The following is a 27277-nucleotide window of genomic DNA, read 5'->3' as shown; positions in this document are numbered from 1 at the left end:
AAGAGCACATCGCTTTCCGCTAAATAGTAGGAAACAATCTACCACTGCAAAAAACACCTATCCTCGCGCCATCCTGACCTGCTTTAACAACTTTCTTGCCCGTGAACGTATATTTGACCTTGCCAGACCTAACAAGAAACGATCCGCCAAGGGATGTCAATTTTTTGTGCGTCCAGATTTCTGTTCAGAGACGGTTACTCGTCGCTGGCACCTCCGGCAACAAATTCCTCTATTCCAGGCTAAGGGGGCCCAGGCGTATTTGCTTTTTCCTGCAAAACTGAAAGTTCTTTTTCAAGGCCAGACAAGGTTTTTCATGTCTGAGATTGTTGCTAAGGAGTTTCTGGACTCAATATAAGTCTAGTTTTGGCAAAAAAAAAAAAAAAAAATTCTGATTAAGTAACACATGATAGTAATTATTTCTTTTGTGCCTTACTCTACATCATATTTCTCTTTCTACTCGATGACCCATCAAATATATACATGGTATTTTCTGTTTATTTAAGTTGTTTAGGGTCATCGGTAGTCTGAAAATCGGGGAACACTATAGGTTCGGCGGTGTGTGTGTAACGCTAACTCAACCATCACAAGGACTCTCGTCCTGATGCCCACTATGGGGGGAGAGGGGGGGGTGGGGTTCCCTGGGTGGGGGGGGGTGGATCTCGCAGGGAGGGCGGTCCAACCGGGGTGGGTTGTGGGGTGGTGGTATGGTGGTGGTGGTGGTGGTGGCGCTCAGAGTTGAGCATCCTGTTTTTTCATTTTTTGTGTCATCTTTCAAATGCATTCGAGGTCATATCAATTAGCATATTTTTCTGCAAAAAACAGCTTGACTGTATTTTTTCTGGTTATAAAAAGTCTCATGTTTATTTACTGTTATTGGTGTTGTATCAAACATTATGGCTGTTTCTAGTTTGAAGTTTGCAACTTGGAACATATGTGGTCTAAATGATCCTAAGAAACGCAGAGTTTTCCTTGAGCTGTTAAAGATAATGCAGGCCGATATTATTTGCCTGCAGGAAACCCATATACCATGGGGTAATCGTGCATGTCTTAGATTTTCGGGTTATGAGTTGGTGACCTGTACCCGACAGACCTCTACAATCAGGGGAGTCGCTATCATCTCAAAGACTGGGTTAGGACTTGTTAAAAGAGTAAAACAAGATAATTGTGGCAGATGGTTAATAGCAGAACTATCGATTAAGGGTCGTCTTTTCTCTATCTGCTCAATCTATGCATCTAATCTGGATGACCCACAGGTCATAAGGGATCTAAATTTAGAACTAGCTATGTGGCCTCATCCCCTGTTTTTTTGTGGAGATTTCAACATAAATATTCCCAGTCATTTTGATATAACAAAACATAATATATATATAGGACGGAAGCCCCAAGTCTATAAGGCATTACGGACTCTCCTGGTTGAACATGGGTTGTCGGATGTATGGCACTATCATTATTCAAACCAACCGGGTTTTACTTATTACTCGATACCTCATAGCAAAATGGTCCGCATTGATTATGTCTTTACCTCTCTTTCAATTGTTGGGTCTGGTAAGATTGAAATTAATCCAAGGACTATATCTGATCATAACCCTATCCTTTTTAGCTTTCCCTGGGATCGTCCAATCAATCAGATCAGATCATGGACATTTGATAGGAAACTCTTAGTTGATAAATGATATCAAGAACAACTTAACTCATGGATTATAGAGTTTTTTTCAATTAACACTGGTACTGCCCCGGTCGGTACCGTCTGGGATACATTTAAGGCCGCGCTACGCGGTGAGACCAAAAGATTTGCCTCTTATCGCTGGAAGACTGAGCAGCGAGCCGTAAAAACTAGACTCACAGCTCTTCAACAAGCTGAACTCGATCTAAGCTCCAATATTCGTAGGGGTGAAGACATAGCAGCTAGTATGAAATTAGTTGCCATAGCCAAATCTAATTTATTAGAACCCTTATATAAAGATGTAGCTACTAAATATTTCCAATTTCGCACTACCATGTATGAACTTGGTGAAAATTCGGGTAAGGTTTTAGCAAAACGTTTACGACAAAAGGCCATAGCCAATCAGATAATTAAGGTTAAAGATAGTTCCGGTAATATTCAGGATACAAGTGTTGGTGTTTTAGATGTTTTTGTTGACTTCTACACAACCTTATATACGGAAGAAACTAATATAACTCTACAGCAACAAACTGGGCTAGAACAATTTTTTCAATCCTTGGATACTCTCAGAGTCACAGACGACCAGAACCGAATCCTCATTGAACCTATTAGTTGGGAGGAAGTTCTGATCGCCATGAAATCTCTTTCTAATGGCAAAGCCGCAGGACCAGATCTTATTCATCTTGAATTCTATAAGACCTTTTCACATTTATTTAGGCAGCAAATGCTAGAAGTCTTTCGTCTTGCCCAATCTGGGTCAATTCCCGACTCATGGCGACATTCTACTATCGTACTTTTTAAGAAAAAAGGCAAGGATGAATTAAATCCATCTTCATATCGTCCGATCGCGTTAATTAATACAGACAGCAAAATCTATTCAAGGATACTTGCCCACCGTTTAAACCAAACAATTCTCCCTTTGGTCTCTATTCGCCAACATGGTTTTATTTCTGGTTGGGATACGACGGATCACATCAGGCGAGTAGTGGCACTTCTGGATTGGGCAAAGACCACAAACTCTGCCCTCGGGGTAATCCTGTTGGATGCCGAGAAGGCATTTGACAGGGTCTCCTGGGGGTATCTGTGGTCCGTTATGTCCTGGAAGGGCTATGCACCCGAATTCATCCAAGCTCTACAAGCTCTATACATATCCCCAATGGCCAAAATTCGTATCTCAGCTAATGAATCACATTCTTTTTCCATCAGTAGGGGTACTAGGCAAGGTTGCCCTTGCTCCCCCCCTCTTTTTGCTTTATTTATTGACCCATTTTTATCCCTGATAGAAAATTCCCGTCTTATTACCCCTGTTACAGTGCATGGAATTAAATATAAGTCACTGGCATATGCTGATGATATCGTAGTCTTAACTGACAATGTCTCTCAATCCTTTCCTGCACTCGAGACTCTGGCAGCTCAATTTGGTACAATCTCGGGGTACAAATTAAACATCGCAAAAACTCAAATTTTACAATCCATTGCCATGCCCATTTCACAAGCCCCTATCACCACTGTTGCAACATATCTTGGGGTCCAAATAGCGCCTGATGTAGATCAGATCCTAGATTTGAACTACTCTTCTGCAATTGACTCACTCCATAATAAATTGGAACGTCTTGATCATCTACACCTCTCGCTCTTTGGTCGATCTAATATCCTTAAAATGATCGTTCTCCCTAAATTCTTATATTTTTTTAGATCTATCCCATTGTTAATACCACCACCAACCTTGAAAAAAGCGGAAAGAATATGCCAACGATTTTTATGGTCATACCGTAAACCAAGACGGGCCGCTAAATGGACGTGCCTCCCACAGGAGCGCGGGGGGTGGACAGTCCCAAACCTAACATTCTATTACTGGACAGCCATGATTCAACATTTTGCTGTCCCTCTTTTAGGGGATGCTGTTGAACTACCAGCTCATCTTTCTCCCTCGATATATTCAATATCCTTGGGAGACTCTATAAAAGGGATACTCACACGTATACTCGAACCTAGTTATTTTAAAAAAAACAAATTCAAGGTACTATGGACATTATTCTCAATATGGCAAAAAGTCCGACGTCACTTTAATATCTCTAAAATAATGTATTATACCCCTTTAACAGCCTCGAGAGTACTTCCAACGATCTTTCAAGAGGGGGTAGCAAATATCTGGATAACTCTTGGTGTAAGGGAGATAGGTGATCTATCCGATTCAGGCCAAATAGCCTCTTTTTCGTTCTTAAAGGAGAAAATTCATCTCCATGTTAATCATTTTTTTAAATATCTTCAATTGAGAAGTTTTCTAGATAACAAGCTTCCTCAACACCCAACAATGTTCCAAAAACTTGTTATAGTAGAATCCATCAGAAGGAAATTGAAAATTGGCAATTTATATCAAAACTTTCTATCCCAACTTCCTGATGACCTTAATTATCAGAATGACAAATGGGCAACAAAATTTGGAGTTTCCATTATCGACCTAAAATATCCACTTGTATTAGCCAGATCGGTCCTGGTATCAGGCACCCTCCGAGCTCAAAGTTATATGTCTATGTTCAATCTTTATTATGCACCGCTAAAACTTGTTAAATGGGGGGTGGTCTGTGGGGGTAAAGGGTCATTCTGTGCCAGATGTAAATTTCCTTCTGTAGATTCCATTCACATGTTTTTCAGTTGTCCAGAGTTATCTATTTTTTTCAATCAAATTGAATCTTTTCTCATGCAGATTACTCAAACTTCTGTTAAAATAACCGCGGAAATGGTAATCACCGGCTATGAATATTCTACGGCTCCTGAAAAAACAAGACATTTGCAAGCTTTTCTCTTTATTTCTATGGCAATGATCAGACTGTGTGTTACTTCACTTTGGATTAATCCTGAACCTCCTACTTTTTGTCATTGGAAAGCCAGGATGCTGGCATGGTATAAACTTGAGACTTCAGTGCAGCCTTTTAGAGGAAAAAGAAGACGCCTAATTGCCTCTAAGAACTGGGCACCATTTGAAAAATGGGTTTAATTAATTTCATTGATATGTCCTTATGTTGCTTATATAATATCTTTGCTATATGTTCATGTATGATTTATGTTTCGCTGTTCTACCTCTTCCCACCACAACGGGATGAAAAGGGGGAAAAAAACAATAAAAAAAAAAAAAAAAAAAAAAGGAAACCATTCTGGGGTTAAGAGCTAAGAAAGAATGGGAAGGGGAGAACTGCAGGGCAAATAGTTGTTTCTTTTCTTTGACACACTTTCCCCTCTAAGATAGTACCATCAGGGTTAGTCGGAGACCTGGCAGGTCATAATTTCTCATTGTGATGTGAGAAGGCAAATAGGCTTTATAGAGTGTGTTGGACTTGGCCCTTTTTGCAGGGTCATCCCTAAACTTTTTGCCTTTCTCCTAGCCTTTTTTCTGACACGGTGTTGGTGGTTTTAGGCCTCTGGAGACTTTAGCACTGTTGTCCAGTGCAAAGCGCGTGCGCTCTCTGTGTTAAATGTGGTAAGATTGGTCTACACCTGTGTGGCCTATTTAATGTACCTGTCAGTCCCTTGTAAAGTGGTATCCCAAATACCCAGGGTTTGTAAATGAAATGCTACTGGTGGGCTTGCAGCGCAGATTGCGCCACCCACCGAAGTAGCCTTTCAAACCTATCTCAGGCCTCTGCCTGTGCGCACATGGTTACTGCCACTGTGACGTTGCACCTAAAGTGTGTGCCATGTATGTCCGTGACCCCCCTTTTACTACATGTCAGTCACCCCTAAGGAAAGTAGGCCCTAGCTAGCTCTATGGGCAGGGTGCATTGTAGTTAAAAGATAGGACATGTACCTTAAGTGTGTGACATTTCCTGGAAGTGACAAACAGCCATTTTGGTTTCTCGCTACTGTGGGACTGCCCTCCCATAGGAATGCATTGGGATTCCCTGCTAAGAGTTTCAGTGGTAATCCCTGATATGAGAGGCGAAGCCTGGTCAAGTTTGGTATGTTTGGTATGTTTGGAATAGTGATAATACATTCCACGCAATGGTGTGCGCAGATTTATTATAACTATTTTAGAAATGGCACTTTTAGAAGTTGGCATTTCTGTGTGCTATGTGTTTGCCTGCCTGATGTGAATTGCATGTCAGGCTTTTGAGTGACAGGGGCTGGGAGGTGTGTGTGGCTCCAGGAGGGGCAGAGTGAGTCAGCGCTAGACTGAATGGGACATCTACATTTTGAGTAGTGGAAGGAGAAGTCCCTGGCCCCTGAATAGGAGTGTGTCTGCCCTAGTGAATTCTGGCCCCGTCCCCCTGTGGTGTGTCTGATGACGAGCCCCCACTTGACGAAGGGGAAGAGGAGCCTTGTAAACAAATTGCTCCAATTACCCCCTAAACCAGTTTTTGCTGGTTCCCCATGCCCTGTGCTCTGCTGAACTAAGAGGAAAAAATTGTATAAATGTAGGGGCTGTGACCCCAGGAAAAGCCTGTGCTTGTACTTACTTTGAGGGGACCCTCTGCCAAGAAGAACCGCTGTGGGACCCAGCTGCTGTCTCCTGGGGGTCCCTGCGTGCTAGCCTACCTGGCTGTTGTCTCCCAAACACCAAGGATTCTTTATTTCTGCCTGCTCCCTGTTTGTGTCAGGTGGGTACAGCCTGAGTGCTGTATTTTAACTTGACGAGGGAGGAAGAGCGCAGAGACTCTGCAGCACGGAGCTGCAGCTGGCTTCGAGGGAATCCCCGACGTGGGGATTCCCCCACCTGGATGCTGGGAGAAGCGTGAGTCCACCCCACATTTGTGCGCACCAAGTGGGTGCCCACCCCGCACCTTTGTCACATTTTGTGCTTGCCAACTTTCAAATGAGCGGTTGCCCACTCCGCAGTCTGCCGCTTTTTGCAGGTGCCCACCCCACATTCATGCTTACTTGACAAGCGGGTGCCCAGCCTGCATATTGCTACATTTAAAAAACGGAGCAGGAGCCCACCCCGCTTGTTCGTGCCCCCTGCGTGAGGCCGCCGCCGAGAAGCACAGAGGAATCATAAGAGCCGCTGCGCTGCCCGCGGCGACCCGGAAGCAGGCGAGTTGCCTGGATGTGGGCGGGGCCGAATCCGAAAGTGCTGTGGCGAGCAGGGCTCCCGTGAGTGGTGAGAGCCCTACACTGGAAGGAGAAACGCCAGCACATCGACCGTCAGGTGGGAGCCCACACTGCTTTCTGCCACCCAGCAGAAGCCGACCTGCAGGCGGGAGCCTACCCCGCAGTGCTGAGCCTCCTCGAGGAGCACCGGGTGACTTGAGCTGCACCATTCGTCGACAGAGAAGAGGGATCGGGTGAAGAGCGGAGCCACCCAATCAAAGCCCCAGTGAGTGGAGGCTGAAGGGGGGAGCCGTGTCATCACTCCTCAGGTACAGTGAGTGTCGATCGCCACAAAGAGCATAGCTGCGCCACCCAGTGCGGGCAGCTACACCGAAGGGGGCATTTTCTATTAATGGCCCTGGGAGGAGCCTGGTGATCGGGGCTCTCCCGGTGAGCCATTTGAGTTGCAAAATCCCAGAGTGCGGCTTGGGAGAACTTTTACCCTTGGCCAGAGGAAAAGGGTTGTGTTTCGGGGCAGATTGTCGGTGCCCTCTCCTTGAGATTGCCCAGGGCACAAAGGGGCCAGTCTCTCTGTTTTCTGCCACAGCTGCACCGCATGACAGAGGGCAGCTGCGACGTTTGGAGGCATTGGTTGTTGATGAGAAATGGGGTGAGAAGCACCCCAGGCCCCAGTGCAGTGCTCACTTTGTGGTTGCTGCTGAGGCAGCCAGGGGGCACTTTGCGAGGTCCCCCACAAAGCCCTGACTTTCTAGACATAGGGCATTGAAGCCCTAGAGGAGGCCAGTTGGCCGGGAGGTCATTTGGGTACCCGGTTGTACCAGAAGGGCGCAAGGCCCTAGGGGAAGGTGATGTTTGCCCCTGATGTGTGTACTGCTGATGTTTCTGCCTACAGTGAGTGCATACCTTGTTTATGCTGGTGAGCCCTATTGCGTAATGTGTTTATGCTAATGAGGTTTGGGAACCTAATGTATTTTATGCCTACTGCTTATGCCTAATGTCATGGTATGCTATTTTAGAATGGTGTCTAACGCTAATGTGAAAATGCTTAGGTCATTATGGTACCAGTAATTACTGGTTGTGTTTTACATTTACTTACCTGCATTTTGATGTTTCTTAATGTGGCCCGATTGGCCCGGTCCTGTATATAATCCCCTGTGAATATTGCCCATGCCAATTGGCACAGTATAAATGTGTGATTGTTTCAAATGTGTTGATGACAATACAAAGGCTATTTTTTATATAACCTTTTGTGTTGTTCCTAGTGTGTTGCTGCTGTGTGTGTTGCCTCAACGCTTTACACATTGCCTTAGCGATAAGCCTGACTGCTCGTGCCAAGCTACCAAGGGGATAAGCAGGGGTTATCTTCAGCGTGTAACTCCCTTGCCCTGACTAGAGTAATGGTTTCTGCCTGACTTTGGCGCAAGCCTTAGCCAACTAGAAATCCTATTTCTAACAGAGTATTATTCAGAAGTCATATTGAACAGATGGGAATGCTGGTCTAAAGTGGAAAGGGGAAATGTTTATAAAGTGATCTGGTTAACTGTACATTTGTGAAGTAATGTTTTCCTGTATGAATGATCTAATTTTTGATTTGTTTCGTAGGGCATGTGTTATGTCCCCTTTGGAATTTCTTCTCCCACCCTCAATGGGAGTAAATCGTATTTGTGATCAATTACTTCTGTGTATTGTTGTCTCTTAGGGTCATAATTGTGGCTTTAATCCCTTGATCCTAGAGGGTCGTTGGTGGATAATATTAGCCTGTAGTGCCTCATCGGCCTTGTAGATGACACCTGTAGCTGAAATAGATTGGTGATGGAACTGGCACCGGGCAGTTATTCCTTGACAGTGTTATCTGTTAGCAGGAATCTCCTTGCTTGTAGCAATACCCCTGCTTTTCACTAAACGAAGCAGCTACCCTTGCCTGCTAGGATGTGCTATGAGCTGTGTAGAATGAGCCTAGTGACATCATGGCTCATCACTTGTAGTACCTTGACATGGCACATCCAATTCTAACCTTAACAAGCAATGAAAAGATTAGGAGAAGCACTTGGTGATCTTACTAAGGAGCCTCACAAGCTTCGTACTCTCAACAACAGTGTGGTTACTGTGGATGAAGAATTAAAAGAAAAATATATTTTTGTTGGTTGGGGGAGGGGGTAGACTATTAAAAGATAATTGATCATTTCAAAATAACAAATGGATGTAATCCTACTATACAGAAATACGTATTTAATTAAATATTTGCAACTTATGTCTACTGGTCTTGTGGCATTTTAACTCTTTTTCTCCTAACTTTGTCTTTCATTCACTCTCCGGTGTTGTGTTTTAATTAAATATGCAAGTTATATCAAAGAAACACATTTATTTTCTTCGCCATTGTATTCTGAATATGACTATAAGGTTATTTTTCATTTTGATCCTTTAGAATGATCAAAATTGTTTATATAAACCTGATCAGTTTTTCATTTTTGTATTTTAAATGGCCTACTCTTTCTTTGTTGTTTTACAGTCAAAGGCAAAGATGATAAACCAACAGATCTAAAGGTAGTTCAAGGTGAGCTTCTGTTTTCCTCCTTTACAGATATATATGTATATATTTTTAATTGGGGCATGCGTTCATTCCATTCTCATGTGGTGCATAGTTAAAAACCTTGTGCTGCTGGAATGCAAGTTTTCCAACAGACTCTTCATTATAGCTGCATTGTATAATAACATTCTTTAGTATAATCTTCCATGTTATGCTTTTATTCCTAAACTTTATGAAAGTTTGTTAGCAAGTGGGAGTGCAAAAGACTGAAAATTGATTGGTCTTTTTCTTGCATATTGTCATGTTTGAGATTAGAGCAATGACGGAATCTGTACACGGCCTTAGAATCATGTATATTTGATATGTAGCTCTTGTTTCTTACATCTGAGACCCACATCCCCACAGGAAGTCTGGTAGTGTCTCTATTGAAGCTACCCTCTGCAGGACAGAGCTCACTTCTCGTCACAGCATACAACACTTGCTCGTGGAACATACATTTCTCATATGTAAACATTCATCTGTGCCTCTCTCCTGGTAACTGCAGTTCACAAAGCTGTCTTTGACAGTCTCACGGTGGTTGAATATAAAACATACACATGTGGCTAAGGTGCTGTGCCCTAGAAAGTTATTATTATCAGCAGGGAAAGCACAACTCTACACAACATTGGCTCTGTGGAAAGCCAAGTAACCTATATATACAGTCCATTCAGTACATACTCATTTGGTACTCTGCATGTCTTATCCTTTCCCAGAGTGAATTTATAAGCGTTCAGTGTCTTATACAAGATCGGGTCTGTGATGTAACAGTAGGAAAGGTGTGGCTGGGATGGAGGGGGATCCGTGTTTGCATGTGAGATAATACTCCTGTTCAAGCCTGGATGGATCAATCAAATCTACTCAACAGTAAACCCATCCTTTTGGACTGCGCTAAATCCTTAGGTGTCATACTTGACAATAGACTCAACCTAATCTCACACATCAACTCCATGGCCAAGAGCGCACGTTATCAACTGCGACTTTTATGGGGGATTCGTCGGAGAATGACCTAAAAACCTTGGTCCAATCGCTAGTTCTCTCTAGACTTGACTATTGTAATTCTCTTCTGACTGGCCTTCCCAAATCTCACCTCTCCCCCCTCAAATCCTTCCTACATTCAGCAGCTAGCTTCATTTAAGGTTCCAAACGAAGTGACCACATCACTCCTATCCTGTCTTCTCTCCGATGGCTTCCCATCGAGGCTAGAGCTATCTACAAAACAGCGTGCATCACCCACAAAGCTTTGCACTCTTCCTCCCCTCGCTATCTGGCGAATAAACTCAAACTGTCTGGAGGCTCAAGACCTTCTTGGAATGCGGAAAAGTTCCTTCTTGAACCCCCCCTTCAAAAGAGAAAAATTGTTGGCAAAATCGTTCTCGGGTAATGCGGTGAGAACCTGGAACTCGCTTCCTCCTTCGCTCCGTGCCATCACCTCCATCCAGATCTTCAAAGCGGACCTCAAATCTCTTTTATTCCAAAGACACTTTCAGAACTAATTCCCTCCTTCTCAGAATCTGCCAGGAAGTTCTTTAGTCATTGTAAATTTGTCACATATGTTTATCTTTTTGCTTATACATCCTGTGCTTGCTGCGTTTGAAATTGTGTTCCTTTTGCCTGGGTTTGGTTTGATTCTATGGCATGCTATTGTTCGCCAGAAAGTTCTTTAGTCATTGTAAAATTTTTCATATTTATTCTTACTTTTGCTTGTACAGTCTGTTCATGCTGTGCTTGAGATTGTGTGCCTTTTGCCTGCGTTGCATCGACTCTATGGCATGCTATTTTTGTTTGTTCTATTCCTGCAACAGTTCTCTCATGTAAAGTAACTGGTTCTATTGTACAGTGCTCTGACACCTTCGGGTTAAGTCCGCGCTTTATAAAAATGCATTAAATAAAAGAAATAAAATAAAATAAAATCTCAAACATCCTAAATGTTATTATTTCGAAAGGGAGTAAGCAAATGTTTCTTGAATGATTATTTTAAAATTAAAGGGAAATTCACATTACTGCAAAATCCTTCTGTAGCATAAAACACAGCCTTGCTTTACTTAGGACATTGATTAGTCCTATTTGTATAGCATAAGCTTGTGAAATATGAAGGTCACTCCTCCCCCTCACTACCAGGTCAAGTTTAGTGGTGTGGCTTGTTAGATTTCATGAAATCTCCAGTGTTTAACATGCACATATATGTATAAGCTGTGCAGTCTACTAATTGTACCATATGTGAAGGTCTTCATATATGTATAATAATGGTATTCTTCGTTGTAAATTGTATATGCTAGCTGGTAAATGCTTTTGAAATGTGTCTACAGTTTCCAGCTTTTCCTCTATTTCACTAATGTAAGCAGAAGTAGGTGGAAGGTCATGATCCTTATTGCTCCCACTCACATCAGACATATTTGGCATTCTGGCCACACCTCAATTGTCTTGATGCATAGAAGAACCTGTACCCCTTGTACTTTTTCCCATCTGGAGCTTGCCTACTTGCTTTGTTAATCGTTCATTCGATAGAAAGATGCAATTTATCATTGGTACATGTCTTTATTTATTTATTCTTTTATTTATTTAGAAGTTTTCTATAGCGCTAACAAGACCCGAAGATATCAGAGCGCTTCACAGTAGAGGACAAGAAAAAGAGAACAGCATGAGACAAACCCAATAAAAGCAATCGGCGCGAGACAATTTGGAAGGAAGAAAAGTTCGGACAGCAGGGCTTCTTGGTGCTGGATTCAGCATTATCGCAAGGATTCTGGGGTGTTTGCAGCTCCAAGTTATCCACAACCAAGGGAGCGGATAAGGCACAAGGATTTAAGTTGGCTCTTGAATTCTGCATAGGACGGTAGAGTTCTGATGTGCGGGGGGATGGCGTTCCATATTTTGGGGGCATTTCCTGAGAAAGAGCAGTCCGCAGTTCTCTTTCTTCTGGTTTTTGGTAGGATGAGCAGCAGGGAGTTAGAGCTTCTCAGATTTCTGGCTTGGCCTGCTTTTTTGAGCTTGTTAGCCAGGTATTCCGGTTTGCCGGTATGGAGGGCCTTGTGGGTTAGGCAGGCCGTTCTGAAGGTACTTCGCATTTCTGCAGGGAGCCATTCGAGTTCTTTGAGTGCCGGGGAGATGTGGTCATATTTTTTGCAGCCTGTGATCATTCTTGCTGCCGCGTGTAGTGTTGTTTTTAGTGGTGCCAGGTGCGATTTGGGGAGGCCTGTTAGGATTGAGTTCCCATAGTCCAGTCTTGATAAAACTAGAGATTGCGTGGCTAGTTTGAGGTCCTTGTTGGGAATGTAAGGTTTAATTTTGTTCAAAAGTCTGAGGTTGAAGAATGCGCTTTTCGCTGAGTTCTTGATGTGGTTTGTCAGGGTTAGTTTGGGGTCTAGGGTGAAGCCCAGGGATTTAACAGAGTCGGCTAGCGTGAGGTTACCTTTGAGAGCATCGATCGACTTTAGCCACTCGGTGATTTGAGGGTTATCTTCTTTGTTTGAGATGAGGAGTGTTTCTGTCTTGTCGGGGTTGAGTTTCAGGTGATTCTTTGTCAGCCAGTCTTGCACTTCATTTAGGACAACATTGAGTCTGTGGATGTCTTTGAGAGAGGAGGTTTCCAGGTAAATCTGCGTGTCATCCGCGTAGAGGTGGAAGGGGATGTTGGCGTTCCTGAGTAACTTGGCGAGTGGTTCCATGTAGATGTTAAAGAGCTGGGGGGAGAGCACTGATCCTTGAGGGACACCCTTGTTGACTTGCTGGGTATCGGAGGTGAAGTTCTTGATTTTTATTAATTGCGAACGGTTATGTAAAAAGGAGGAAAACCACTTGAGAACTACTTCGCCAAGGCCGGCTCTTTCTTGAAGAGTCCTGATGAGGAGCTTGTGGTCCACCGTGTCGAACGCTGCTGAGAGATCAAGGAGTATGAGGAGGCAGCACTTGTCAGCGTCAAGAGATCCATGGATGTCGTCTATGATATTCAGCATCGCGGTTTCAGTGCTGCGGCCTTGTCTGAAGCCAGATTGGAGGGGGTCCAGGAGATTGATGTTGTCCAGATGTTGTGTCAGTTGCAGGAGTACACAACGTTCAAGTGTCTTCGCGAGTAGAGGGAGGTTGGATATCGGTCTGAAATTGTTCAAGTCAGTTGAGTCGAGACCGGGTTTTTTCAGAAGAGGAGTGACTTGTCCCATTTTTAGACAATCGGGGACCACTCCGCTTTGTAAGGAGCTGTTTATGATTCTTCCCCAGATGGGCGCTAAGGTAAGCTTCATTTTTTTTATTAAGGATGGGGGAATGGGGTCTGAAATGTGTGCTGAAGGTTTGGAGGTCGAAATCAGCGCGATTATCTCAGTTTCCTGGACGGGGCGAAAGCTTAGCCAGGGGGAGGGAAAGGAGTCGGGTGGGAGTGCCACTGGGGAGGCCGAGTAGCTCTTCTGGAGGTGTGGGTTGTTGATGTCTAGAGATAGTTCAATTTTTAGGACTTTATCGTTGAAGAAGTTGGCAAAGTTGTCACAGAGTTCTTTGGAAGCCTGTAAGGTTGAGGGCAGGGGCTTTGTTGTTTGTTGTCTGATTATGTTGTAGAGTTCTTTGGGTCTGTTTTTGGATTTGACCAATGCCTCGCGGAAGAAGCTGGATTTCTTGTTTTTGATATGGTTGTTGTACTTCCTAAGGGCTGATTTTAGTTGAAGGAGGAGAATGGCGGTTGGGTTGTTTCTCCACTTTCTTTCTTTGGTTCTCAGGTTTCTTCTTTCTGCGTTGAGGTCCGCAGTGAACCAGGTTCTGGATGGAGTGGCTCGGCTTCTTTTGAGCCTTAGAGGAGCTAGATTGTCAAGTATGGAGACTACCCCCGAGTTATAGTGGTCGACGAGGTCGTTGGTCGAGAGGTGCATTGTGTTATTTGGAAGAAGTGCGCTTAGTTGACCTTCCAAGATGTCTTGGGGTACTTGGGAGAGGTTTCTCGCCCATTTAGGGGGGTCTTGCGGAGGTTTAAGCGAGACGATGGGGTGATTGATGTGGAATAAGATCATGTGGTGATCTGACCAGTCAACTGGTAGTATGTGGTTGACCGTGATAGAATTCTTATGGGCAATGATGGCATCCAGTGTGGCTCCTTTGTAGTGAGTCTCCTCAGTACAGTGTTGGGTGAGGTTGTTCTCATCAAGGAGGCTAGATAGCGATTTGATTAGAGAGTTTTGGGTCTCATTCCATCGGATGTTCAGATCACCAAGAATTAAGTTTTTGGAGTCGCCAAGTGTGTCTTGTGCAATCAGGTTTGATAGTTGTTCTCCAAACTCGTTATTTCTGCCCGGGGGGTGATAGAGTAGGTGGCACAGTAGAGAGTCGTTGTCTTTTGTCTTGATGACGGTGGATAGGCATTCAAAGGAGTCATACTCGAAGGAGGAGGTTTCTGTGATGCTCCAGCTGTCCTTGTGGATGATAGCGACCCCACCTCCTCGTTGTTTGATCCCATCTCCTCGTTGTATACTTCTATCTTTGGAGATGAGGGAGAAGCCGGGTGGAACCAGCATGTCTAGGCAGGGAGGGGATGTCGTATTAAGCCAAGTCTCCGTGAGGAACGCAACGTCGATGTCATGTGTGAGGATGGCTTCGGCTAAGTCTGTTGCGTGTAGTGAGGCCGATCTGCAGTTGATTAGGAGGCAGTTGGTGAATTTCTCCTGATTACTGGTGGTTCCCTCTTTAGTCTCTCTAGGAATGGCGGTGAGGACTGGTGATCTCTGTGTTTTGACGATGGGTAGGTCTTTCCGGTGACCTGTGATGACTTGGATTTTGGATTTGGGTGACTCCGTAGTGGAGGAGTCGTAGGTGGCGGCTAGTAAGGCTGCTTCCCTGTCTGACATCGGAGCTTCTGATCTAAGCGGCCTGGCGGTCGGGTGATTTGAGCCCGCTGGGGTGGGAGAAGAAGTAGAGGACGTTTTGACGTGGGGGGTGGTCCGGGGGGAGAGTTTGTAGGGGTTACAGACTATACCGAGATTAGAGATGATTTCTGATAGACCATGGGTGATAGTGCTGACCTGGTTTTCCAGGGCTGCGAGCCGTTTTGATATGGCCTCAAGGAAGGGTATGTGGGCATCCGCCGTGGGTCCGAGAGTGCTAGGGTTCGAGAGGGTGGGTTGGGAGATAGAGGTCAGGGTGAAGGATGGGGGGGTGTTCCGGGGAGGGTCAGGCGGGGGTTTAGACAAGGGGGCAGACGGGAGGAGGACAGGAGGGGGTTTGGACATGGGTGGATTGAGAGATGTAGGGAGACTCAAGGGGAAGTGGCTCGTTATCTGAAGGCAGCCTGTTGGCGAGGGTGTGATTGCTGTAGGGGGCTGTCGGAGCCTGGTGTTAAGGGAGGTGAGGTAGTTGGAGGAAGGGGTAGAGGAGGGGGATTGAGTGTCCTGTGGGTGTTGGGTGGCTGTGCATGTAGGGTGAGGTATTGCCGGGGGAGGGGGGGCCTGTCGGGCTGGATAGGGGTTGCGGAAGGGAGTATCGAGGTCTTCTCTGTTAGTTGTGGTCGTAGCCGGAGGCGGCGTAGGGGCGAGGATAGGGAGGGTGGGAGGGGCTGACCTGAGTGCGGGAAATATGGAGTCGAAAGCTTCCAGGTTCTCATTGTTAGCTTGGATGAGGACCGTGCCATTGGTAAAAATGGTCACGGTTATAAAGCCTCTGCCAGCTGTTCTGAACGGAAGAGTCGCGGTTAGTTTGCAGCTGTGGGGAGTGGAGGTTGTTTTGGCGATGAACATCCGCGATCTAATCGTGGAGACCCAGTATTCCGGTCTTTCAGTGTGGAATATTAGGTCCATCTTCGTCGGTCCATTGGAGGCCGAGTGGTAGATGTCTGTGATTAGGGTTTCTTTGTGATTGCGAATGAGTTTCTGCTTGAAGGTGCGTCGCAACTTAGTAGAGAGGAGTGGGGGGAAAATGATGGTGAAAGAGTTCCGGCTGTGAGGTTCGAGGTGGGCAAGTGGGGCTGAAGGAGGAGGGAGGGGCTGGTCCCGGGCCATCGTGGGGGTGGTGGAGGGGGCGCCTGATTAGGAAGGAGTGTGGCGCTAAGGTGGCCCGGAGAGCAGGCGACTGATCGAAGGTGGGGTTCAGTAGGACACGTGGTTAGAAGTCAAGTGGGGCATTGCAGGTCCTCCTGATCCGCTATTCTGCGCAACGGCGTGCAGGTGATGATCGAGGGCAGGGCCGTTAGATCTAGGACCTCTGCCTAGGTGGAAGGCACTCTTTCCCTTCCTTTACTGCTCTCTTCATTTACTCCTAGTTGTAGTCCTACTTTAGTTTTTTATGGAGTGTCCCGGTTATAAGTTCACAAGAACTGGTCACACTGGAGATAGGGCAAGGGCCCCTGTGGCTCCCTATGAACGATGAGGCAGGACATCCCAGTTGCTCCTCTGTTTGGTGCCCCCAGTATCTTCCAGTAACTCTCTGTGTGGGGAGAGGTGGTTCCGGTGGAGGCTCTGCTCAGGCGAAGTCAGGCACAGGGCCGGCGGTGGCTGGAAACATGGGGCTCTGATGAAAGGCTTTGTTTAGTGGGGTAGTCGGGGCTGAAGCTTGGTGGTGCCCAAAGGAATGTCAAAACTCACAGTGTCGGAGAGAAGTGGCTACGGAGTAGGCTCCGGTCAGGCGACGTCCTCTTTGGCCGCCATTTTTAAGCCAGGCGGGGGGACGGCAGCGTTGGGAGTCCTGGTGCTCCGGTTGGGGGGGTTTAATCACTGCCAGTGGTGGTCGGGGCTGTAGCTTGGCGCCCTCATCCCTTTTACAGCCTCGGATGGTGGAAGCCGCGGCACTGGGGGAAGGCTCCGGTCAGGCGAGGTCTTCAGGAGCCTACTTGAGATTCTACTTAAGATTCTACTGAGAAAGTCCTCCATCAGTGTGAATACCTAACTGCAAAAGAAACTAAAAGGAGAATGAAATCATATTTTGCGTACTTACCAGGATGTGGTTGCTGGTAATTAACTTGAAAACGTGTCTTGGTAGTTGCAGTTTATTCCACAAGAAGAGATACACAAGGTTCTGCGTGAACTGCCCATTAACAAGGTCTTTATAGTTTTCAGAATCATTTTAGGATTTTTTCCAGGGCAAGTGTTTTTTCATTTTATTTTATTTCATTTTTTATATTTTATTCAAGATTTTATATAATACAAAAACTACAATTGTACAACCAGAATACATTTTATAAAGTTAATTGTGCTAATTGCAACCATCATTTTTTTTTTTTTAAAACATTTTATTTGTCACAGGTCACATATATCGAAGAGCTCCGTAACCCAGAGACTGCAGCACACATCAATGAAGTTACAATAATGCCGTAGACTTTTATGTCAACACATAACCCCAACCCCCCACCCCCCGATTGCGTATATGCCATCTCAACTCAGTAATTACAAGACCAAGAACGTACACTGAGTCCAGCCCGCACCCCACAATGCACAGTCTGCATCCCATTTCAGACAGGTACATCGGATGCCTCCTCTGGCGGCGGGTCAAGGTCCAATCCCCTATAGTCCGCCCATCTCTTCCAAAGTTTTAAATGTTTACGGGGGCATCCTCTAGCAAGAAATATTGGTAATTCGAGGCCCATACAGAAGTCCATCCCAGATCGCCAGGCAGCCAGCGGCGGAGCCTGGACCGCCTTCCAAACCCTAGCTAAATACCTCTTTGCCAACGTGAGGCCAAGCAGTAGCAGGTGACACTTTTATATCTGTTGCCCCCAATACCCTCCAACACATGCAACAATGCCAACCTCGGAGAGAACGGAAGCTCCCAGGCCAACAGGCCAGGCCAGACCTCCGACAAACAGGAGAACACCCCCTCCAAAATCTGTTTAGTACATGACAATTTCAGACTGTGTGTCGCAGTGTGCCCTCATGCATCTCACATCGGAGGCATTCGGGGGAGTCTATCATCCCCGCCCTCCACAGTCGCACCCTGGTGAAATACACACAATGTAGGAACTTAAATTGCTCTAGCCTCAGGCGCGTGGATATAGCAGCACCTCGCGGACTCTCCAGTGCCTCCGCCCAGTCTTCTTCTTCAAGATCCCCCACATCCCCTGCGCATGCTGCTCATAGGTGCTGAAAATCAGTAGAACAATGATGGACTAATGTCTGGTATATGCGTGAAATCGTCCGGTCTGGCAACTTACCCATAAACACCTTTTCCTCTAGAGGGCTAAACTCAGAAAGGGACTCTTGTCCCACCAAATGAGGCGCCAATGCATGCCTGAATTGCAAATATTGAAATAATTGGGAACACGGCATACCATATTCATTGCGGAGCTCCTGAAAGGATTTAAGTGTCAGGCCGGTCATCACGTTACCCAGGGACGAGATCCCTATGGACTCCCAGCCCTGAAAGCCTCGCAGCGCCCCCCACTGAGGCAGCCGCCCATTACCCCACAAAGGCGTTTCACGTGTCAAGACATTCCACCACCCCATCCTTTGCAAAGTCCTCCGCCAGACATGGAATACCACCTGCGTGGCCGAGGGGAGGCCTCGACGTAGCGGCGCTGAGTAGAGCAGCGCGTGTAACGACCCGTTGCCCATCAAATGTATCTCCACTGCATAAGCCGGATCTCCCCTATCTCCGTACCACCATTCATTAAGCACCAGCAGATGTGCCGCCTGATAATAAGAGAGGACATCCGAGGTCGCAAGCCCTCCTGTGTATGTAGAAAGGAAGCATGTGCGTAATGCTACGCGAACTGCCCCACCTCCCATAGAAACCCACCCAGAGCTGAGTTTACCTGCTGAAACCAACGCAGCGGGATCAAATAGGGGTGATTCTGATATTGATATAGCAGGCGGGGGAGCCCCCACCATTTTAAAGATAGCCGATCTACCATAGATGGTAAGGGGCATACGTGACCACGCCTTAATATCCTCTCGTGTGCGGTCCCACACCAGGGCTAAATTCCGTTCCCTAGAGACAATCGGTGAGGCCGAAAGGTACACTCCAAGGTATTTCATCCCCCCGTGAGCCATCTGTAGAGCGGAGGCCCAATCCCCGGCCCTGTACTGATCGTCCAGAACCCATAGCGTGGATTTGCCCGGGTTCCTATATAATCCTGAAGTCTCGCCAAAGATCTGCGATATTCGCAATAGACTCGGCCCGACCTATCAATGTCCGTAAAGAAGAGAAGAGGACATCATCGGCATATATCTCTATTTTATCAACCACACCCGAGGCCCACCTAAAGCCCTTGAGCTGAGCATCAATACGTACCCACGCCACCAGCGGCTCCATAGGAAGCGCAAATAGATAGGGGGAGAGGGGGCACCCCTGACGCGTGCCTCATTGGATCTTAAAGGAGCGAATTATCACTCCCCCCCCACCCGAACTGATGCCGTAAGATCTGTATAAAGCAGCCGCAGGTAAGCCAAGAAGCGTGAGCCCAAATTAAGACGACTCAATAATGCAAACAGATACACCCAACTCAGGGAATCAAACGCCCTATCCATGTCCGCCAGAAGCAAAGCCGATGGCTCTCCGAGTGAGTCGCCTCCAGGCCGATATTGCAACATGCGCTCGTCTGATATTGTCGGGTAGCCCTCTGAGGCATGAATCCAGCCTGGTCCGAGTGGACCAAATCTACGATATGTGGCCTGAGCCTATTAACCAACGCCCTAGCCAGCACCTTGGCCTCAATATTTAGGAGGGAGATAGGGCGATAGGACTCATGCCGCTCTGGAGGCCTCCCTGGTTTAAGAAAGATCACCACTTCTGCGTGTCTCCAATCCGAAGGGAGCGAACCACTCTCCCGTGCCTCCTCAATTACCGGTCTAAGGTGAGGGCCTAGCTGTACTGAAAAGCGTTTATCACTTGGGAAGCCACTAGGACCCAGTGCCTTCCCCGGGCGCAGCTCCCCCAAGGCTGTCATCAATTCGTCGTCTGACAGGGGTTGATCCAACCTCTCCCGCACCTCCTCCGATATCGCCCGGGCGGGAAGATCTATAAACTGTTGAACGGTCTCCTCTGGGATACACTCCCGGGCGCATACAAATCCACATATAGGCCGCAAAGCTTGCAGCGATAGCCGAGGGCTCAACAAGTGGCGCACCCTCCAGATCGAGAGCCCGAGGCAGCAGCTGGGCATGCAGGGAGCCCTGACGCAGGCGGTGAAGCATCTTACTTGATTTATCGCCCCATTGATATACTCGGCTGCGGGTAACCAGCCAGGCCTGACACGCCTCAACCATCAGAATCACCGAGTATTGCTGTTGGGCTAATATTAATTGTCTCTTCGCCAACCCTCCATCGGCTTCCCTACCTCTACGATCTAACTCCTCAATGTCCGCCTCCTGACTTACCAAGTCTCTCTGCCGCTCCCTCTTAGCCGCCACGCACCAGAAGATATCAACACCCCGCAACGTCGGTTTCAGGGCCTCCCAAAGAACTGCAGGAGAATCCACAGACCCTGCATTAGTCACAAAATAGTCAGCTATGCCTCTGGTCAAGTGTGCCCTGTACTCCTCACCTTGGAGGTGCCACCCCAACATACTCCATGTAAGCGGCTGCCGCCCTGGGCGCAGCTGGAGCGTAAGCACTACAGGCATATGATCGGACAAGGCCCTAGGCAAGATAGCAGCCGACAGTACCCTGTATGCAAGTCCCCTGGGGACAAAGATGTAGTCCAACCTAGAGAAGGACTCATGCACTGTGGAAAAATAAGTGTACTCCCTACGAGGTCCATGCAGGTGGCGCCACACATCTACCCAATCAAGCCCCATTACCATGGATCAAAGTTTGGTAGACGGTCTCTCCTCCAAGGGAATCCCCCCGCTTCTCCACCGATCGAGCCCGGGCTCCATCACTTCATTCCAATCCCCCCCCACTATAGATATGGTATCTGGCAGGGATCCCCACAGCGTCAGTCGTTCCACCAAAGACCACTGTAGTGGCGGCGGAGCATATACACTGCTAATCATCAACCGGTCCCCCCCCAATTGTGCCTTGTATAACTACATATCTACCTTGAGTGTCAGTCCATATCTTCTCATGTGTGTAGGAGACCCTACGATGTATCAAAATTGCCATCCCTGTGAACCTCTTGTAAATCCAGAGTGATAGACTTGATTAAATCCAAACCGTTGTAAACAAAGAGCCTTAGTGCCAAGTAAGTGTGTTTCCTGAAGCAATAGTATATCGGCCCCAGCTCTCTTAGCAAACAGCAGAATGGCCCCTCTCTTTACTTTATCGAGCGCCCGCGCACATTCCAGCTAACTACGCGCAGGGAACCCGGGGCTATCCGCCCTCCACCCCCAGTGTCAGACATACTAACGAGTACCCGTCCCTCCCACCAGTGCCTTCCCAGCTCAGCGCACCTGAATTATGTCGAACATAGAGCATCCATACGCAATCAAACAAATCCCCTAACGCCCCACCCCCTCGAACTCCACCTCCCCTCCCCCACCCCCATCCACCCCGTACCTCCCAAACATGGAAGCACCTGACCAGGTCAGAGCAAGGTCCAGTCCCCAACGGGGGGACAAACACCATTCCCTCCAATGGATCCCCAATGAAACACCCATAACTTGAGGGGGGGGGAAAGACCACCCCTCATCCCGTCCACGACTACGTGAGCGAGATCCAGCCCAGATCTATGAGGCCCAACTGAAAGCTTAGACAACAATGTCACAAAGTCACTTCTCCAACTACTGCTTCTCCGGTGACGCTACCTTCTGACGGAGGACAGAGCAGGACATGGATCGACACCTGGAGCGGGACCTCCTGTTTACACCCCTCTGGCCCCAAGGCCCCCCACGGGCCGCTTCGCTGGAAGATGATTCGGAATCAATGCTCGGTGGCGTATGGGGACGCAGCCGCACAGATTCATCAGTCCATTTAAAAACTTCTTCCGGAGAATCAAAGAATACCGTGCGGGAACGATAAATGACCCTCAGCCTGGCAAGGTACAGCAGCGCATATTGAAGCTTAAGGTCTCGAAGGCGCACTTTGGCTGCCAGGAAGGACTGTCGCTGCTGCTGCACCATGCGAGTGTAGTTCGGAAAGATAAGTATAGAGGCATTATCGTGGGTGAGGGAGGACTGAGCCCTGGCCTGTCGCAGGATGGTGTCTCGATCCATATAGCTAAGAAATCTAGCTATAATTGGTCTTGGGCGAGCACCCACGGGGGGCTTCTGCATGAGGGCGCGGTGGGCCCGTTCAATGACAAAGCAAAGGGAGAGTACATCAGGTGGGAGCCATCCCTCCAGCCACCGGGTCAGGAAGCGCTCCACGTTATCCTCCTCGCATCCCTCCGGAAATCCTACAAAGCGTAGATTGTCCCGCCTAGCACGCCCTTCTGCATCTGCGACCCGTAGGGCCAGACCCTTATGCACCTTTTCCATGGCTGCCACTTTCTTCTTCAGGACCTTGACATCGTCATCTGTGTCAGTATGCACCCAGTGAGATTTTCAGTGTTTAATATGTACTATGTTGGCAGCTGTAATCCAGCAAAGTGCAGGTCCTTTAACAGTCACAGCACCCATAATTAGCAGGCTCTGTGTATGCTGCACTAACAAGCTACCCATATTAAACTTTCTTCCTCCGAAACAACAGCCCTTTCCCACTTTCACCTAGGTCCAGAGGTTGAGGTTGAAACCAAGTGAGGACAAACAGTTTGCATGCTATTCCTGGTTATTCTCGTGAATTTTGACTGTTGATAGACTCTGTATGATTTATTAGGACAGTCAGCTATGGAGATACTAGCCATCTAGTCAGGCACTGCTCTTCACGTGATCATCCATATGTAGTTATTCATTTAGTTTTCTGTCTGCCTCACTGCCATTTTATTTTCATAATCCATCGCTGCGAGCTGTGCTGTCTTGGCGCAGACTCAATGCTGAAAGACCATATTTAAACTAAATAAAAAGCATCAAATAATTAAACAAAAGTAGAGCTCTCTGCCCTCTTTAAAAGGAAGGCACTGTACCGCCAAGAAAGAATGTAGTGCATCAGGTATTTCTGTCCATTATCCAACCAATTTGATTCTGCTTTCATAGAAAGCTTTCCTGGATTTTATAAAGAACAACCACGTTTATTCACAGTCTAAATAAAGGCAGAGTTGTATCTGAATCACAGTTAATGTTGGCATGGAATCTTGAGTTATAATTTAATGGAAAACATAGTTTCATTTTCATTGAGCAGTTTTTCTTAAGGTATCTTTCAAGCACTTACAAATATAAAAGGCTGAGTATTTAAGTTTTAGATAAAGCTTTTAGGAACTTTAACATTTAAGAGCCCTATTTTACTGTAATCCCTCCATACAGTCTTTACATGTTTCTCATTATTCCTATCTGACTGATTCTAAATGATTCAGATTCCCTAGGAATGTTCCCATCATTGTCGTCCCCCGGGTTTACTTTATTTACTAATGGTTTTAAACATCTATATGTAACCCCAGGGGCGCTACTCACTAACCACATATCTTCATTCATTATTAAAACAGAGATGGGTATTAAAAAGGTGACACCCAATTCTGCATGAATGTATCATTGAGATATGAAATCCAGTAACTAGAAGAATGCCTCACCATCATACATCTTTTTTTTGTTATTTTTTTTTGTTTCAAATCTTTTTTTATTTCACCCCCAAACAGGGAGTACGCTGAAGAGTGACTAGTACATAGCGTTAAGCCTACAACCCCTTGCGGGCCGGCCGCGTTTAGACAAAAATGCAATACACAACGTTGACAGGCCATAATTATGGCAACACTATACACAGCGTTCCGCCTACAACCCCTCGGGCCCGGCCGCGTCTTGTATTCCCCAGTGTATACCGAGCAGTCACTGCCTAGGATAGCCCGGTCTCTAGGACCAATTGTAACCAGGAACCAGAACTGTGAAAAATACGAGACCCAAGAGGTCTGAACTTCCAGTGAAGAGCGGAAAAAGAACAGCAGATCATAGAAGACAGTAGGAATGAGGATGGAAAGAAAACTAGTTGATAGAAGAGCCCCAGGGTGCGTCAAATGTGGCTTGGTGGTGGGGGGGTGGTAAAGGAGCAACGCATCGGGCAGCCGCACCGTCCATAACTCCCACAGCATTCCGGGCCTTACTCACTGGGGCGTCTTATGCCAGCAGCTTGTCCGGCTCAGGGGGGGGCCACAGCGCCCTCCACTAATCGTAGGGCCCGGAGGTTAGGGGGCATGTGACGCGCCTGCTCAATTGTACATAGATATTTTACCAAGGGTTGCCACACCGCCTTAAAGCGTGTATCGTGAGCCTGCAGTCTAGCTGTGAGATGCTCCATTGAGATGACATGCCAGAGTAGCACAAACCACGCAGCAATCGCTCTGGGTCAGTGCCCTCAGACCTACAGGTTTGATACCCAGCAATATCGTGCTAATGGCGTCAGGCAGAGGAAACCCCAGAACTCCCCTAATGTGGCTCAAGACCGCCTTCCAGAAGAGGGTTAGCGAAGAGCAGGTCCACCATATGCAGGAAATCACCAGTCGCCGACCGACACCTCCAGCACTCCGGGGAAGAGGCCGGATACATATTATGCAGACGCTGCGGCGTATAGTACCACTGGGTCATCATTTTATATGCATTCTCCTGTTGAGGTATACTATGATAGACTTTGGGTATGTCGTTCCACAAACAAAGCCACTGCGCCGGGGTGATATCTGTGCCAGAGGTGGAGTGCCAGCGTTGCTGGTACGGATGGGATGGCGGCACGCGGGGATGCTGCAAGATCTGATACATTTTGGAGACCAGGCCCCTCGATTCAGTGAAGGAGCGAGCTAACCGCTCAAACGGGTAAAAGCACGCGTAGCCGCTTGATGGGTTTCGTCTGTCATCACCCAGTGCCGCAGTTGCGCATATTGCATTCCAGCCTCAGGTGGCAATCGGAAATCCTCTCTACAATGGGCGAAAGTCTTAAGAGAGCCCCCATCAAACAGGTCCGTGAGGACTCTACAATTGCCTTCAGGCCACTTGTGGAAAGCTCTGGTGCGATGGGCCGGGGGGAAGCTCGGGTTCCCCTCAAGTGGGGTATGTGGCGAAGGAAAGGTCGTGAGGCCCTTGCGTACTGCTACCCTGTCACAAATCTCCAGCACCGTTTTCGTGGGCACCGCCAGATACGCACTCAAGGACCGCCCGCCTTGGGTTGCCATGCCATATCCCAGATGGTGCACCCAGTCACGGCTCGGTCCATATGTAGCCACCCCTTCTCCCTCTGTCGCGCCCCATTCTATTATGAAGCGGAGGTGTGCTGCCCAGTAGTACTCAATCAAGTTAGGGCAAGCCAGCCCCCCTCGGTCTTGCGGGGCCATGAGAAGCGCTTGGGAGAAGCGGGGCCTCCTTCCCCCCCAGATGAAATTGGTCTCTCTGAAGACTTCTAATGTGATGGAGCGGTATGGGAGTGGGGAGACACTGAAATACATATAAGATTTTAGGTAGTATGGACATCTTAATAATAATAATAGACAGTTTATAAAGCTCCTGGTAACACCTTCCCGGTGTGTCCCCGCGCTAGTAAGGAAGAGCTAGACACTTTAGCATAGACTGCCCGCCCCGACGTGCCCCTATAGCCTATACAGATGAGTTTTCAGTAATGCTCTAAACTTGACTTCCGTGCTCTCTAGTCTCATCTCCAGAGGGAGCTTATTCCAGCTGCGGGCGCCCATTACACTAAAGGAGCGCCCTCCCATTCTTGATTTATTAGCCCGCGGGACCACCAACTGACCCGAGCCTCCCGAGCGAAGAGCCCTTGAGGGTTCATATCTGCACACTAGGTTATAAAATAAGAAGGGGCCCTCTTCCATACAATACGATGGCACATCGCATTGAGTCTGCCCAGCCATGACGGCACAAGCAGCTTCCACCGCCGTAGGTCTTCGAGGACCGATCGCCGGCACTCCCTCCAGTTGGCTTGCGTCCAACCGTCCAGCGAGGGGGTCAACTGTGAGCCGAGAAAACGGATATGCTGTGTCGTCCATCGGTAGGGGGCTATCTGCTCCAGGTGGGGGATTTCTGCCTGCGGGATGGTAAGGTTGAGCACCCAGGACTTGCTGTGGTTGATCTTAAGGCCTGACACACGTTCATAAAGGCAGAGCGCTGAATGCACCGCCGGTAGGGACTCTCGGGGTTTAGTGAGTGTGAGGATGAGGTCATCCACGAAGAGCGATACCTTGTTGTTTTGACCGCCTAGGGGGATGCCATGAATGTCAGGCGCCCGACGAATCATATCCGCCAGCCGCTCTATTGCTAACGCAAATAACAGGGGCGAAAGTGGGCAACCCTGCCTGGTCCCCCTCCCGATGTGGAATGGTTCCGTGAGCTGGCCATTCACCCGGATCCTGGCCCGTGGTGCCCCAGGTACAGTGCCATGATCCTTGCAACCATCTTCTGACTGAGCCCTATTCCGCACAGGACCGCCCGAAGGAAGGACCAGTCCACCCGGTCAAACGCCTTTTCGGCATCTAACGAGAGAAGACAGGCTGGGATCCGCCAGTGCTGGGCCTTCCCCACGAGATGCGCCACCCTGCGTACGTTGTCGCCCCCCTGCCGATTGCGGATTAAACCCACCTGGTCAGGGTCTTTCAAGCTCTGCATATGGGGGTCCAACCGCCTCATTATACAGAAATTTTTTAAGGAGGGTCCAAGGGCAAGTTTAATGACCCCAACTAAGTACGTGCCCCACTTTAAATTACCATTTACACATAGAGTACCTAGGGGTCAACAGAAAAAACATGAAACTCAACTGCGGCAACAAGAACTTACATTATATCACAGAAAGTGTGTGGAACAAAAATGAGGAGTGAAGATACAAATTATAAATTTAAGCACTCCACGGGCTAGAAAAAATTCCAACCGCCTCGCCAACAACTTGGTGTATATTTTGAGGTCGGTGTTAGCAGGGCAATCGGGCGGTATGACGCACACATTGTGTGGTCTTTTCCCGGTCTCGGAATCAAGGCGATATCCGCCATCCCCATATCTGGAGACGGCTCCTCCTCGTCGGTGAAGGAGTTGAATAGCCGGAGAAGGTAGGGGCCGAGCTGTGCTTGGAACATGCGGTAGAAAGAT

At 47.6% G+C, this 27277-nt stretch overlaps 1 protein-coding gene across 3 annotated transcripts in view; it reads left to right on the top strand.

Annotated features, from left to right (window-relative positions):
• Window positions 1-27277, top strand: part of AKAP10 (A-kinase anchoring protein 10) — a 504896-nt gene that overhangs the window by 124905 nt on the left and 352714 nt on the right. For all 3 annotated transcript variants that reach the window (XM_086955011.1, XM_086955012.1, XM_086955009.1), the window contains exon 2: window positions 9219-9263. In XM_086955011.1, the coding sequence (XP_086811137.1) occupies window positions 9219-9263 (45 nt within the window). The remainder of the gene's footprint in view (window positions 1-9218; window positions 9264-27277) is intronic.

Source organism: Lissotriton vulgaris, chromosome 2_1 (assembly GCF_964263255.1).
Source record: "Lissotriton vulgaris chromosome 2_1, aLisVul1.2, whole genome shotgun sequence".
NCBI classification, from domain to species: Eukaryota; Metazoa; Chordata; class Amphibia; order Caudata; family Salamandridae; genus Lissotriton; species Lissotriton vulgaris.
This window is presented reverse-complemented; position numbering and strand designations above follow the sequence as displayed.